The sequence below is a fragment of the Geotrypetes seraphini genome, chromosome 5 (genome assembly GCF_902459505.1).
Source record: "Geotrypetes seraphini chromosome 5, aGeoSer1.1, whole genome shotgun sequence".
In the NCBI taxonomy this organism is placed as follows: domain Eukaryota; kingdom Metazoa; phylum Chordata; class Amphibia; order Gymnophiona; family Dermophiidae; genus Geotrypetes; species Geotrypetes seraphini.
In genome coordinates, this window is record NC_047088.1 from 263,126,589 (window position 1) to 263,142,766 (window position 16,178).

The window sequence follows — 16,178 nt, forward strand, 5'->3', positions numbered from 1 at the left end:
GCGGTTTTTGAAATAAGCCACTATTACTACTATTGGATTAGGCAAGCAGCGATTTCTGGGCTTGGATTAGGCAAGCATGCTGGGAAGAAACCTTTCTCACTATGGATGCTGGAAGCAGCGTTCTTCTCAGTGCACACTGGGAAGCATGGAAGCAGCGGATTTGTAGGAGAAAGCATGGAAGCAGCGATTTTCAGAGTGAACGGTAAGTGATAAACTTTATCGGTACAGTAAAAAGAACTTTAGTGATGATGTAATTTTTGGGGGTGGAGTCAGCAGCCGAAAAATCATGAATAAGCAAATCCGCAGATATGGAAACCGTGAATACGGAGGGAGAAGTGTAAACTGCCAGGATCATGATAATGGATATATAAACATGATCCTGGCAAAACAGAAGAGAGTTGGAGGAAAGTTGTCACTCAGGAAGTAAACCTCTTAATTTCCTTTCATGGATTCCTACTAGACCAGGAGGACATATCCATAGTCATAGAAAGGAGGGGAGGGATGCATAGCCCATCGGTTCAGTGCAGCAAACCAAGAAGACACCTGTCATATCAACCTTGTCTAACAAGGATTGTAAATCGCTCTGCTATATAGAATGAAGGGCAGTATATTAAATTTGAACAGACAAATTCTACTACCAGCACTATACCTACCTACTGAATATTTCATAAATTACTGAAAACCTCTCTCTTTGAGCAATGAGCTTCACTGAAACCATGATGTTTAGCAATATTATTTATAATTTTCAGTACTTTTGTTCCTAATCACTTTGTGAATTTTTGTAATCTTTTGTAAACTGATTTATTTTTTAAAAAAAAGTATATACTGCAAAAAAATCTAAGCAACATACAAAATAAATTAAAATACAACACATTAATAAATAGAAGCAAGCTATCCAGTAGGAGATATAGCAGTACATAAGACACCATTATAATTGAGCAATAACCTGTGGTCATGTGAGACAGGCCTCAGACAAGAAAAGAAAACTGCACCAGTTCAATGCACCATATGCTGGAGGTAGAGAAATACTGCTTAGCTCCAGGCTGTACCTCCCTTCTTTTATTAGTGATGTCACTGGAAACTGATTTGTTTCTCTAACTCCATCTGTTGGAGAGGAACATAATCTCTTGATCTGGACTAGTCTAACTGCACTCCCATTACTTCCATAACACTTTCCTACATGGCAACTGCTTTTTTTTTTCCCATCCCAAATTGTACGTTGACCTTAGAGTTCAGTAAATGTAAAGATATGATTTTGCATTTAAGGTGACGTTATCAAACCTGTAACCATTTTTCCATATTTTAAGGAGCTCATTTTAATTATTGTCTTGCTGTGTTTTCAAGTTTCTTTAAAATTTCTTATACCGCCCAATCAACCTTCTAGGCAGTGTACAAAATCATAAAAACATAGAACATACTTTAGCTAAAAATACACGTTTAGGCTGACAATGCATAACCAAACAATAACAATAACTCTCCAAATTTTTAAAAACAAAGACAAACAGGAACAAAAGGTAAAAGGCAAGAACTACAACAGTCAAAGTAAAAGAGAACAATTAGGGAAAAAAACAATAGGAGGGGCTGCTATAAACAATGTTGAACACAAAGTGTTGATCTCAATTGCCCTTAAAAGGACAGTTAGGTCTCGAAAGCATCAAGAAAAATAAATCTCTATAGCTTCATCTTAAAATTATTAAGAATTGATTCTTCGCGTAAATAATTTGGGATACTATTCCAGAGAGTAGGGGCAGTAACAGAGAAGATAGTAGACCTCATTGTATTTATATACTTCAGTGACGGTATAGAAAAAAGGTTATTAGCTGTTGATCTTAGGGTCCTAGAAGGATTGTAAGAAGATTATTTATAAATTCGGGTTGATTGTTTTGTCTGGTCTTGAATGTTAATAGAAGAATGTTGTAAGTGATTCTGTGTTCCACCGGCAACCAGTGAGCTTTTTGCAAGAGGGGGGGTAACATGGTCAAATTTCTTTGCATTGAATATAATCTTTACAGCGGTGTTCTGTATTATCTGTAGTTTATTCTGTTACCAATTTTACTTCTGGACAATTTTGTTTTCCAGAAAAGAATTCTTTACAAAAAAGAAAAAGGAGATGCCCAGCGACAATTACTTTTCTTGATCTTTTTAAGTTAATATGTTTCTTCCAGGTTGCAAACTACAAGAATTAAGATAATCATGAGTATGTGAAATGCTGCTCTGAAATAATTCAGTGCCTACATATTGATTTGTCGAGTGGTGCTCAACATCTCACCTTTACTAAGTCTTCCTGCTGCCGCTGGTCTTTGTTTAGCGCTTCGCAGAGCCTCTGACTAAGAGCAACTGAGCGTTTCAACTGCTCATCATCACTGTCCGAATCCAAACAAATACTTTTCAATTTGAAAGTGTAGTTTCTGCAAATGAAAAAGAACCATCAAGAAAATACTCTGTAGAGAAGATGCTGCCATGATATCATTTCAACATGCTTAGTTTATTGGTTAAAAATGAGTTTTGTGGTGCCCAAAGTGGTGTGTGCAAATGTTATATAGTTTGCTCATAAACAAAGTAAACTACATGAAAATCAATTAAAATGCTCTAAGGCGGCTTCCTTCTAGTTCTAGTGATATGAAAAAGATGTGCCAAACTGGGTAAGAGTAAGGCAGAGACTGCTGAGAATTATAGAGAAAAATAAACTCACCTGGAAGGTGTGGAAGTGGTTACAGTGCAAGAATTCACCATCTGTGAGGCTTTCAGAGGCTGAGGGCTAAGCACAATGGAGGGGGAAATGTTATTGCCTGATATATTGTTACAAAAAACATAACAAGTCTATAGTGAAACTTGGAAACTAATCTTAGAATTTTAATTTAAGAACCAGTTCTACACAGTAGAAAGGGAGAATATGATCACTCTCAGATACTCCTCTGTCATGCATAGTGCTTTACTCCTGCTCCTCTAGGACCAAATATATGATCCTCCATGCCCCAAACTATCAAGCCTCATTATATATGACCTAATTTTCTACACCTTTCATGGCATATACCCTGTTGCAAATTTTGCATCATCACAAAAAGATAAAACTTTCTCAATAGCTTTCACAATATCACTTAAAAATGTTGAACAAAGAACCGATAACCACAACACACCTCAGATAACCCCTTTTCACTGGGGCAAACTATCACTATGATCACTATCTCTATGCTCACTTTTTTAGGAACTTGATGTGAAATGTTCCATTTCCTGGCAGTCCAAAGACCCTGAATCTGTAGATCGTCCATATGAGCCCTCCATGCATAAAAAGATGCGTCAGTGGTGATGAGCATATAATGTGGGGACAAATAAAAAAGAAGACCTCTGTAAGATTAGAAGAGATCATCCATATTAGAAGAGATCATCCATAATTGAAGCAGCTGCAAATGAGACAATGTCATAGATATACCTGCTTTGAGAGACGATCCGTCATCCGAGACCACTGGGAAGCAAGAATCCACTGAGGAATGTAAAAATGTAGTCCTACCTGTGGTAGAACATGAATAGTTGAAACCCTGTGGCTCAGAAAAAAACATCATGTGTCTGGCAAAGATGGTTTGAAAAGGAAGCAACTGCTGACACAGACGGATGAGAGTCTGAAGGTGATCTGGAGGAAGAAACGCTCTCATGAGAGTGGTGGCTAGGATTGGCCCAATGAATTATAGACGCGATTACGAGGATTTTAATTGCCAAGCCTAGAACCAGAAGAAAAGAGATGGTCTGAGAAGTTGCTCAGACTACTTCCGGAGAAGAAACAGCCTTGATGAACCAGATGTTCAGAAAAAGAAAAAAATCTGAAGGCCATGAAATTGGATAGATGCAGCCATCACAATCAGACACGTCGTGAAGACTCTGAGAGAAGATGCCAGACCAAAAAGAAGGACTCTGTACTGGTAATGGCAATGACTGAGTTGAACTCAAAGGTATAATCTGAAAACCGTAGGAATTGGGATATGTGGAAACTTCCTTGAAATCCAGGAAACATAGCTTGTAGGTCTGAATGAGGAGAAACGAGTGAAAACCTCCCAACCAGAAAAATAATGAGAGCTCTGAGATCCAGGAAAAATCTCAGTCCTCCAGTGTACTTGGGAATCAAGTAGAAATGGGATTAGAATCCCTGACTCCACAAATCGAAGAGGACCCTTCGATGGCAATCAGCAAAAGAAAAAATGAAGGACCGTACAGGATCCAAAACAGACTCTCTGAGAAAAAAGGTCTGAGAGCAGGATGAAAAACATTGAGTATAGAAACCTGCCCTATGAAGAAAACCCAGAGAGCGAAGGTGATGAACTCTCAGTGAGGTATGAGGAACTGAAGACAGCCTCCAAATGTAGTATTGCCTATGCCCTAAATATAGGGAAAAATGTAACCACAAATCTTCGTTGAGAAGAAGATTGAGATGAAGGTGAAGACAGCTATTTGGTCTTGACCAGAGAGTCTCACTTGGTCTAATAAAACAGACAACTGCTGAGTAGGCATGTCCCAGCAGGACCATGGAAGCACCAAAAAGGTCGTCCCCCAAACAAGGCGTATTTACTAACCTGACCTGGTGGGCAATGTTGAAAAACACAGGCACTGTATGTGTAAGCAGAGAAAAGTGGAATGTGACATGGAAAAAATTTATGCCAAGTAAAGTGGTTATTGAACCAGTGAGGCAGCATAGGAATCTGGGAAGCCGATTAGCCAACCGGTGCCTAGCATAGCCCACTCTGCCCAGAAAGACAAGAGGCCTACACACTAGCCTGTAGAGTTTACTCCACCAGTAGGGATTTATTAAAACAGCCTCAGTATTTCTAAAGGCATATCAAAAAATGTCCCGTAAAAAATCATGAAAGGGAATCAAAAAATCCTTGAATAGTTAACTATAGGTCAAGGAAAATAAAAGTCCTTAGTCAAAGGAATGACTTTAAAAAAGTAACTTCCAAGGGAATGGCACAAGGTGCAGACATTCCCCTAAGGAATCGTGAAAAAATAAATTATTAACCCTTCTGAAGTGGAAAGAGAAGCATGTGGTGAAAAACCCCACCGCTTCAGAGAGAGATGGGTCTTGCTCAAAACCCCCCCCTCTCAGAGATTCAATCCCAAACTAAACAGAATCAATGTCAGGGAGTCTGTGTCGAAGGCTGAAGATAATTTAATGATTGCAAGGCCTTCTCATATCGAATCGACACCAACACCAGCAACGTTAAAGAAGATTGGCGTCGCTTTAAATGATTTGTCAAAATCGTAGAAGACTCCTCTGAAAGTGCTACCGGTATCAAGAACTGAGACCAGATTGGCACCAGAAATCGACATGAGCGTCAGCAGTAACAACTGAAAATACAGTTGAACATGATGGTGTCGACATAAGTATCAAACACAATACAAGCCCCTCGAAAAACCAAACAATATAATCTCACTACACTTTCGACCTGGTTTACAGTACAGCACAACTACTCATGAAAGATCAGCAGAGTCCACAAAGAGAAGTACTAAACATTCCACAGGCATAGAGTTCCAGAACAAGGCAGGAAAACCCACAATTCGCACACATCAGCAACGCTTCTTCTGTGAAAATTATTAAGAGGAGGAAAAAGCCTCAGATCCCCCCCTCCACCAAACCGAGAAACTCAGGTTGAAAACAGGTGGAGTTTTACAGGGTATAATAAAGTCACTGGCATAAAAAACCTCCTCAATAATATTTCAATAGAGAAAAGCCTTGTGCAATGCAAGTGGGATATATTCTGCCTTGTATCAGGACCCCTATGATCTGAAAATGATTTGAAAAGCCAAATTCTATTGAGTAAACAGAAAGACACCGCACATCGACGGTGGCCAGCGTTTCGCTAATTATAAGCTGCCTCAGGATGTGAAGTCACAGTCAATCCTGCAAAACACAGTTATATATGATCAAATACTTAACTTTTGAAGGATAGCTGCTCAAACCTCTCAATGAAATGGACCGGACACTTTTCAACGTACTCTCAAATCAACTCCTCGATCAAACATGGTGGTTCCCCAAACACAGAGAGTGGAATATGCCCCGCCTATTTAAATCCCATTGGTTGTGGTCACATGGGACAGAGATAGAACAGGATTTGATAAAATCCTACATGTTGAAACCTCTCTTGAAAATCCTAACCCACCCCCCCCCCACACACCACACTACCACTGCTGTCAATCACAATGCATGATGTCATTCAGTTCTAGAGTTTAACCCTTTAGGTTCCTCAGTTTCCAAAGCACAAATCCAAAAAAGTTCTCTTTGTAAAAGCAGACGCTGGCGATTATGATGGTTTGTAGGAATATAATCTATTGCAGAACACCGTAGGTCTTCAAAAACATGATTAAACTCCAGACAATGAGCAACGATTGGTGCCTGCAGTTTGCCAGTGTGGAGACAACTTTTATGTTCTGTCATACGTGTTTTAAAGGGGCGTGTTGTTTGACCCACATAAATCATCTGACAGGGACAAATAATGAGATAAACTACATAGTCCGTGAGACAAGTGGTATGAAAACGAAGAAAATGCATTTTACCCGATGCCGGGTGTTTAAAACCACCAGATAAAACCATCGTTATGGCACAGATTTGACACCTCTGACATTTAGAATGACTTCCTTCATGTTGGCTGTATTGAGGTTTGGAAACAAAACTATCTGAAGGACTCAAAAGTTCCTTAAGATTCTTTTGCCTAGAATAGGCCATACGGAGGTGGCAATCAAAAAATGCAGGATCCTGACTCAAAATGTCCCAATGTCGACTAAAGATTTAACCACACATTTTATTGATGGTGAAAACTGTAATACACAAGTAATCGTTTGCGCATCTGGGGTTCGTACTTTAGGCAGAAACAAAAACCTCCGATCTACATATTTAGCTCGTTTATAATAATTTTCACAGAAGAAGCGTTGCTGATGTGCGAATTGTGGGTTTTTCTGACTTGTTCTGGAACTCTATGCCTGTGGAATGTTTAGTACTTCTCTTTGTGGACTCTACTGATCTTTCATGAGTAGTTGTGCTGTGCTGTAAACCAGGTCGAAAGTGTCGACAAAAGTATCGACAGGAACAACTGAAAATACAGTTGGACATGAAGGAAATCTGCTAAGAGGAAAAACACCTGTACCACTGGCTTTCTTATTTTGAGACCTCAGGCTGTGCAGTTAGGGGCGACTTTTGTTCTGAGATACCACTGGTAAGTGTATTTTGGTATATAAAGAGAACAGGTATGCTTCCTATGTGCTGCAGCAGTTATCCAAATTTAGCTCGTCTAAGGATAACATGTAACTGATGACCTTAGCTTCTTTTAAATCCGTTCAGAGAGGAATAGTTTGAGGGCAGTCAAGCCTCATTTTTAAGTTCTTCTTGTTATTTTTTTTTATAGTTAATCTCAGCTAATCTTCAGCTCTGCCTTTATTTGATTTGTGGACTAAATATACTTTGTAATATAATATTTACCTATATATATTATGATTTAGAATATACTGTATGGATATTTCTGTTTACATTGCATTTTTTCCTGTTCTTTGACTGATGAGAATGTCAAAAATTATAAAAATTGATAAATAATTTTTTTTTTAAAAGAAAGGTGCTCATTGTGCAATATGCGACCTAACTGAAAGAAAAAGTGCCAGTTAACAACAAAAAATTAATTACAGTCAATTGAAGACTCCCTTCAGACCGGCACTGCATCAGGATTTTTTTTTCTGACAGAACAGACTTCACTGGCTCTCTAAGCCATATGCCTTGCCAATATGAGTACCAGTGAGGGGAGAGTGACATATATCTTGAAAAATGCTCAGAAGAGTGAAACCCTGAAGAGGGGGTGAAGACCTCCTCTTAAGAAAGAGTTTATCGTCCAATCATTGCATTGGTGTATGAAAACATCACTCTCTGGTCTCTGGTAAAGCTTGAACTATGCTTATAAGCTTAAATTAATGATGTACCAAAATTTTTAAAGAAATTCTCTGTCAAATAGAAAAATGAAGCAATGCACTTAACTGAAGAGTTAAGATTCTCAGGGGTCCCGACGCGGCCCCGTTTCAAGATCTGCTTCAGGAGACCCAAAAATAAATAATTTGAAACCCTCTGTGCAAGCTTTAATAAGGTCACAATGCTTTTCCAAAAGAGAAAATCTGAAAAACAATAATAATAATTTTGTAAAAACCCCACAACGCAGCAGAATGCTAAAACTTACTGTGGTGAGGAAACGAATAACATCTTACTAGCAAAACAATGAAGCAAGGAAGTATTGAGAACTTACATACCGGTCATTAGATTCAAAAATTCCAAACGACGGAGAGCACGACCCGCCTCACCCAATTTATGCTGAAAAGAGGGGGAGGGGGTGAGCTCCGATTGAACGTAATGACGTCAAAAAACGCCAAAAGCGTCAAAAGGTTATTGTCACCAGCTAACAACTGACACTGTACATAAAGCATGTTGAAAATAGAAAAAATATGAAAAGAAAAATTTATGCAAAAAGGCAAAACTTAGGAAAAACAAAGCAGAGATTACAAGAAAGCAACCCATTCGATCTCGTTGTTTAGTCCATAAGGGTGCAGCGTGTTCAATTCAAAAATCCACTGCTGTTCTTTACGCCAAAGTAGTTTAGAAACATCACCTCCACGGGTGAGGGTTACTGAATCCAAGATGGAAAATTTCAAATCAGCTGTACTGTGTTGGTATTGGAGCCAGTGTTGGACTAGTGGGGCTTCTCGTGTGCCGGATTTAATTCTACTAATGTGTTCTCCAATTCGGGTTTTCACACTCCGGATGGTGCAACCCACATACTGCATGCCACACGGACATCGAATGATATACACTACCTCTTTGGTGTTACAATCTGAGACCAAAGAGGTAGGTTTCTTTTTTGTAGATAAGCTCATCTCCTGCAAGGGAACACTGTGCGAACACATCTTACAATGCCCACACGGCATGTGCCTACCCTCAACAGGGGAGACTGCTGCTGATGAGCTGAAAAACTGTGAATGAACTAATCGTTGTTTCAAATTGTGCTGTTTGGTAAATGCAAAGCGGGGAAGATCCTGAAACTCTGGGTTGTACTGCATGATATGCCACTGTTGCTTAATAATGCGCTTAATGTGAAAAGCCAAGTGAGAATATGGTAGAATACATACTAAAGGGTGATCCTCAGGTTTAGGTGGAGTCGCTAGCAACAATGAACGATTAGCATACAGCCCCCTCTTATAAGCTTTGTGGATGACTCCAGCAGGGTACCCTCTTTCTTCAAATCTCGTTGTCATAACTTCTGATTGCGAGATATAGTCCTGTACTGAAGTACAAAGTCTTCGGAGCTTCAGGAATTGCCCCGCTGGGATGTTATCCCTCAAATGCTTGGGGTGAAAACTATCGTATTGCAAAAGATTGTTACGGTCAGTGGGTTTGCGATATATGGTTGTCTGGAAATTCCCATTGATTAACAGTACATTTATATCCAAAAAAGAGACTTGATGATGATCTGTAGTCATAGTAAATTGTAAGTTGCCATCACAACTATTAAGCCATAGTAGAAACTGATCCAGTTCACTGGCGGTTCCCATCCATACTCCAAGGATGTCATCAATGTATCTCTTCCAAAACAGCAGATGTTGCCAATAGCTTGAAGAATATAAAAAAGTGTGTTCAAATTTAGACACGTAGAGACAGGCAATGGACGGAGCCATTTTGGCTCCCATGGCTGTGCCTTTGATTTGCTTGTAAAAAATTTCACCAAACTGGAAATAGTTCATACTCAATGCAATAGACGCCAGTGTAGTCAAAAATTCGATCTTAGTATCTGGAATATCCAAGGAGTGCAATTCTGCATTGATAATGCATTGAAAACCCGAATTGGAGAACACATTAGTAGAATTAAATCCGGCACACGAGAAGCCCCACTAGTCCAACACTGGCTCCAATACCAACTACAGCTGATTTGAAATTTTCCATCTTGGATTCAGTAACCCTCACCCGTGGAGGTGATGTTTCTAAACTACTTTGGCGTAAAGAACAGCAGTGGATTTTTGAATTGAACAAGCTGTACCCTTATGGACTAAACAACGAGATCGAATGGGTTGCTTTCTTGTAATCTCTGCTTTGTTTTTCCTAAGTTTTGCCTTGTTGCATAAATTTTTCTTTTCATATTTTTTCTATTTTCAACATGTACAGTGTCAGTTGTTAGCTGGTGACAATAACCTTTTGACGCTTTTTGACGTCATTACGTTCAATCGGAGCTCACCCCCCTCCCCCTCTTTTCAGCATAAATTGGGTGAGGCGGGTCGTGCTCTCCGTCGTTTGGAATTTTTGAATCTAATGACCGGTATGTAAGTTCTCAATACTTCCTTGCTTCATTGTTTTGCTAGTAAGATGTTATTCGTTTCCTCACCACAGTAAGTTTTAGCATACTGCTGCGTTGTGGGGTTTTTACAAAATTATTATTATTGTTTTTCAGATTTTCTCTTTTGGAAAAGCATTGTGACCTTATTAAAGCTTGCACAGAGGGTTTCAAATTATTTATTTTTGGGTCTCCTGAAGCAGATCTTGAAACGGGGCCGCGTCGGGACCCCTGAGAATCTTAACTCTTCAGTTAAGTGCATTGCATCATTTTTCTATTTGACAGAGAATTTCTTTAAAAATTTTGGTACATCATTAATTTAAGCTTATAAGCATAGTTCAAGCTTTACCAGAGACCAGAGAGTGATGTTTTCATACACCAATGCAATGATTGGACGATAAACTCTTTCTTAAGAGGAGGTCTTCACCCCCTCTTTAGGGTTTCACTCTTCTGAGCATTTTTCAAGATATATGTCACTCTCCGCTCACTGGTAATTATAACAATAGTCAGTCTCTTTTCTATCAGTACAGCTATTTTTCTGACTAATCAGTTATATATATATATCCCTGTATTTCTTTAACATTGCCAATATGAGTGGCAAGGCTTACAGCTGAGGCGCCTCTATAAAAATTTTGGGGAGGTGGGGGCAAGAGAGACTTGCGACACCCCCTGAGGTCAGATGGACCCCCGAAAGGGTCCCCCCCCAGCTCAGTCCGGCACCAAACTGGGACAAGAAGGCCACTAAACAACTTCCAACCGCCCTACACTAACCAAGGGAAAATTGGCAACAGGTTACCACACCTGCTTGGAGACTGAGAACAGACGGGATATATTAGGGGGAAGCACAGCTACTTTTATTACAACCAAAAAGTTTTGTCTCAGTCTCCACCTGCTGGTCAATGAATTGTACCAGTCTGGAGAGGTGCTAAAGAAATGGATTTTAGCTGTCTCCTAATTATCATGCATACTCCCCTGCAGACACATCCTCCTGTCAGAGTGCATGCTTAGCACACACTTTCAACCAGCCAGAACATTTTCAGATTTTTTAAACAATCGCTACTATTTATTTTATCACTTCCCAGTCTGACTTATACTTCTTCTAAACCTTTTGTCTTAAATTAGAGCACAGATGTCCACTACACTGGGGAATCTCAGGCACAGTACCGGGTAGAGCTTAAAAAAAAAAAAAAAAAAAAATTTAAATTGAATCAGGTTGGGCAGACTGGATGAACCATTCGGGTCTTTATCTGCCGTCATCTACTATGTTACTATGTTACTATGTATGAATCCCTTTGGGTAAATTTGGCCAGAGGGAAGGGCAAATGCCTGCATCTTGGCTTAATATACAGACCCCCAAGACAACAGGATGACCTAGATATGGAATTAATCAGAGATATAGAGAATATCACCTTGCGTGGGGACACAGTATTGTTAGGTGACTTCAACATGCCTGATGTGGATTGGGACATGCTTTCCTCTGCTTCCGGCAGCAGCAGGAGGCTATTAAACTCTATGAAGGGAGCAAGACTCAGGCAACTGGTGTTGGAACCAATAAGGGATCAGGCAATACTGGACCTGATACTTACCAATGGAGAAAGTGTCACAGAGGTCTCAGTGGGCAACACATTGGCCTCCAGTGACCACAACATGGTATGGTTCAATCTCAGGAAAGGTTTCACTAAATCTACCACACTGACCAAGGTCCTCAAATTCAAGGACACAAACTTCAAAGAAATGGGAGACTTCGTTCACCAGGTGCTACAAAGCCAAGCAGAAACCGATAACATGGAAGAAATGTGGTCGACTTTGAAAGCCACCATACAAGAAGCAACAAACCGCTATGTTAAATCAGTAAGTAAACGGCGAAGGAACAATAAGCCACAGTGGTTCTCTGCGGAGATTTCGGACCTCATCAAGGAGAAGAAAAAAGCATTCATCTCTTACAAACAATCAGGGAAACAGGACTCTAGGGAAGTCTATCTGGCCAAGTCAAAAGCCGTCAAAACAGCAGTTAGGGAGGCCAAATTCCGCATGGAGGAGTCTCTAGCGAAGGACATCCAGAAAGGAGATAAATCCTTCTTCAGGTATATCAGTGACAGAAATAAGAACTCAGGCAGGATAGTACATCTTAGGAAACCAGACGGAGACTATGTAGAAGCGGACTCGGAAAAAGCCCAACTGTTAAATGTATACTTCTGCTCAGTCTTCACCCGCGAGGCGCCAGGACTCGGCCCTCAGCTACAGACAAGGGTTGACGCAGATGACCCGTTTAGTAATTTCGAGTTTACACCCAGCGGTGTCTACTGCGAGCTGTCAAAGCTTAAGGTTAACAAGGCAATGGGGCCTGACAACCTACACCCCAGGGTGCTCAGGGAGTTGTGTGATGTCTTGGCGGAACCGCTATCCGCTCTCTTCAATCTCTCCCTTAGTACAGGTAACGTCCCATTGGACTGGAAGACAGCTAACGTCATTCCACTCCACAAGAAAGGCTCCAAGATGGAGACTGCAAACTACAGACCGGTGAGTCTCACATCAATAGTGTGCAAACTAATGGAAACTCTAATCAAACGCCAATTGGATACGATCCTGAACGAGGAGAATCTACGGGATCCCCGTCAACATGGATTTACTAAGGGGAGATCCTGCCAATCCAACCTGATCAGCTTCTTTGACTGGGTGACGAGGAAGCTAAATGTTGGGGAGTCCCTGGACATCGTGTACCTGGACTTCAGTAAAGCATTCGATAGCGTACCACACCGCAGGTTGCTGAGCAAGATGAGTTCTATAGGATTGGGCGACACATTGACGAAATGGGTTGGGAACTGGCTTGGAGGTAGGCTTCAGAGGGTAGTGGTACCTCCGAAATGACGGAGGTAATCAGTGGAGTGCCGCAGGGCTCGATCCTATTCAACATCTTTATAAGAGACTTGGCAGAAGGACTGCGAGGTAAAATAACATTATTCGCCGATGACGCCAAACTAAGCAATGTAACATAGTAACATAGTAGATGACGGCAGACAAAGACCCGAATGGTCCATCCAGTCTGCCCAACCTGACTCAATTCAAATTCCTCTTTTTTTTTTTTCTTAGCTACCACTGGGCGAGAATCCAAAGCCCCACCCAGCACTGTGCCTGGGCTCCAACCGCCGAAATCTCCGTCAAGACCCACTCCAGCCCATCCACACCCCCCCAGCCACCGAAGTCCTCCCCTACCCATCCTCCCCCAAATGGCCACGCACAGACACAGACTGTACAAGTCTGCCCAGTAACTGGCCTAGTTCAATCTTTAATATTATTTTCTGATTCTAAATCTTCTGTGTTCATCCCACGCTTCTTTGAACTCAGTCACAGTTTTACTCTCCACCACCTCTCTCGGGAGCGCATTCCAGGCATCCACCACCCTCTCCGTAAAGTAGAATTTCCTAACATTGCCCCGAAATCTACCACCCCTCAACCTCAAATTATGTCCTCTGGTTTTACCATTTTCCTTTCTCTGGAAAAGATTTTGTTCTACGTTAATACCCTTTAAGTATTTGAACGTCTGAATCATATCTCCCCTGTCTCTCCTCATACGTCTTCTGGCGCAAGCCTCCTATCATTTTCGTCGTCCTCCTCTGGACCGCCTCAAGTCTTCTTACATCTTTCGCCAGATACGGTCTCCAAAACTGAACACAATACTCCAAGTGGGGCCTCACCAATGACCTGTACAGGGGCATCAACACCTTCTTCCTTCTACTGACTACGCCTCTCTTTATACAGCCCAGAATCCTTCTGGCAGCAGCCACTGCCTTGTCACACTGTTTTTTCGCCTTTAGATCTTCGGACACTATCACCCCAAGGTCCCTCTCCCCATCCGTGCATATCAGCTTCTCTCCTCCCAGCATATACGGTTCCTTCCTATTATTAATCCCCAAATGCATTACTCTGCATTTCTTTGCATTGAATTTTAGTTGCCAGGCATTAGACCATTCCTCTAACTTTTGCAGATCCTTTTTCATATTTTCCACTCCCTCTTCGGTGTCTACTCTGTTACAAATCTTGGTATCATCTGCAAAAAGGCACACTTTTCCTTCTAACCCTTCAGCAATGTCACTTACATACATATTGAACAGGATTGGCCCCAGCACCGAACCCTGAGGGACTCCACTAGTCACCTTTCCTTCCTTCGAGCGACTTCCATTAACCACCACCCTCTGGCGTCTGTCCGACAGCCAGTTTCTGACCCAGTTCACCACTTTGGGTCCTAACTTCAGCCCTTCAAGTTTGTTCAACAGCCTCCTATGAGGAACTGTATCAAAGGCTTTGCTGAAATCCAAGTAAATTACATCTAGCATATGTCCTCGATCCAGCTCTCTGGTCACCCAATCAAAAAATTCAATCAGGTTCGTTTGGCACGATTTACCTTTTGTAAAGCCATGTTGCCTCGGATCCTGTAACCCATTAGATTCAAGGAAGTACACTATCCTTTCTTTCAGCAACACTTCCATTATTTTTCCAACAACTGAAGTGAGGCTCACCGGCCTGTAGTTTCCTGCTTCATCCCTGTGACCACTTTTATGAATAGGGACCACATCCGCTCTCCTCCAATCCCCAGGAATCACTCCCGTCTCCAGAGATTTGTTGAACAAGTCTTTAATAGGACTCGCCAGAACCTCTCTGAGTTCCCTTAGTATCCTGGGATGGATCCCGTCTGGTCCCATCGCTTTGTCCACCTTCAGTTTTTCAAGTTGCTCATAAACACCCTCCTCCGTGAACGGCGCAGAATCTACTCCATTTTCTCGTGTAACTTTGCCGGACAATCTCGGTCCTTCTCCAGGATTTTCTTCTGTGAACACAGAACAGAAGTATTTGTTTAGCACATTTGCTTTCTCCTCATCACTCTCCACATATTTGTTCCCAGCATCTTTTAGCCTAGCAATTCCATTTTTTATCTTCCTCCTTTCACTAATATATCTGAAAAAATTTTTATCTCCCTTTTTTACATTTTTAGCCATTTGTTCTTCCGCCTGTGCCTTCGCCAAACGTATCTCTTTCTTGGCTTCTTTCAGTTTCACCCTGTAGTCCTTTCTGCTCTCCTCTTTTTGGGTTTTTTTATATTTCATGAACGCCAACTCTTTCGCCTTTATTTTCTCAGCCACTAGGTTGGATAACCATATCGGCTTCCTTTTTCTCTTGTTTTTATTGATTTTCTTCACATAAAGGTCCGTAGCCATTTTTATCGCTCCTTTCAGCTTAGACCACTGTCTTTCCACTTCTCTTATGTCCTCCCATCCTAACAGCTCTTTCTTCAGGTACTTTCCCATTGCATTAAAGTCTGTACGTTGGAAATCTAGGACTTTAAGTATCGTGCGGCCGCTCTCCACTTTAGCCGTTATATCAAACCAAACCGTTTGATGATCGCTACTACCCAGGTGAGCACCCACTCGAACATTAGAGATACTCTCTCCATTTGTGAGGACCAGATCCAATATCGCTTTTTCCCTTGTGGGTTCCGTCACCATTTGTCTGAGCAGAGCCTCTTGAAAGGCATCCACAATCTCCCTATTTCTTTCCGATTCCGCAGACGGAACATTCCAGTCCGCATCCGGCAGGTTGAAATCTCCCAACAGCAGAACCTCCTCTTTCCTTCCAAACTTTTGGATATCCACAATCAGATCCTTATCAATTTGCTCCGATTGAGTCGGAGGTCTGTAGACTACACCCACATAGATAGAAGTTCCATCTTCTCTTTTCAGAGCAATCCATATCGCTTCTTCCTCTCCCCAGGTCCCTTGCATTTTGGTCGCTTGGATATTGATCTTTACATAGAGAGCTACTCCTCCACCTTTATGACCATCTCTG

The 16,178-nt window shown here is 41.3% G+C and overlaps 1 protein-coding gene across 3 annotated transcripts in view; it reads right to left on the reverse strand.

The window, feature by feature from the left end:
* Positions 1 to 16,178, reverse strand: part of USP37 (ubiquitin specific peptidase 37) — a 465,383-nt gene that overhangs the window by 148,267 nt on the left and 300,938 nt on the right. For all 3 annotated transcript variants that reach the window (XM_033944517.1, XM_033944518.1, XM_033944516.1), the window contains exons 17-18: positions 2,693 to 2,758; positions 2,270 to 2,408 (exon numbers count right to left, since the gene is read on the reverse strand). In XM_033944517.1, coding sequence (XP_033800408.1) covers positions 2,270 to 2,408; positions 2,693 to 2,758 — 205 coding nt within the window. The remainder of the gene's footprint in view (positions 1 to 2,269; positions 2,409 to 2,692; positions 2,759 to 16,178) is intronic.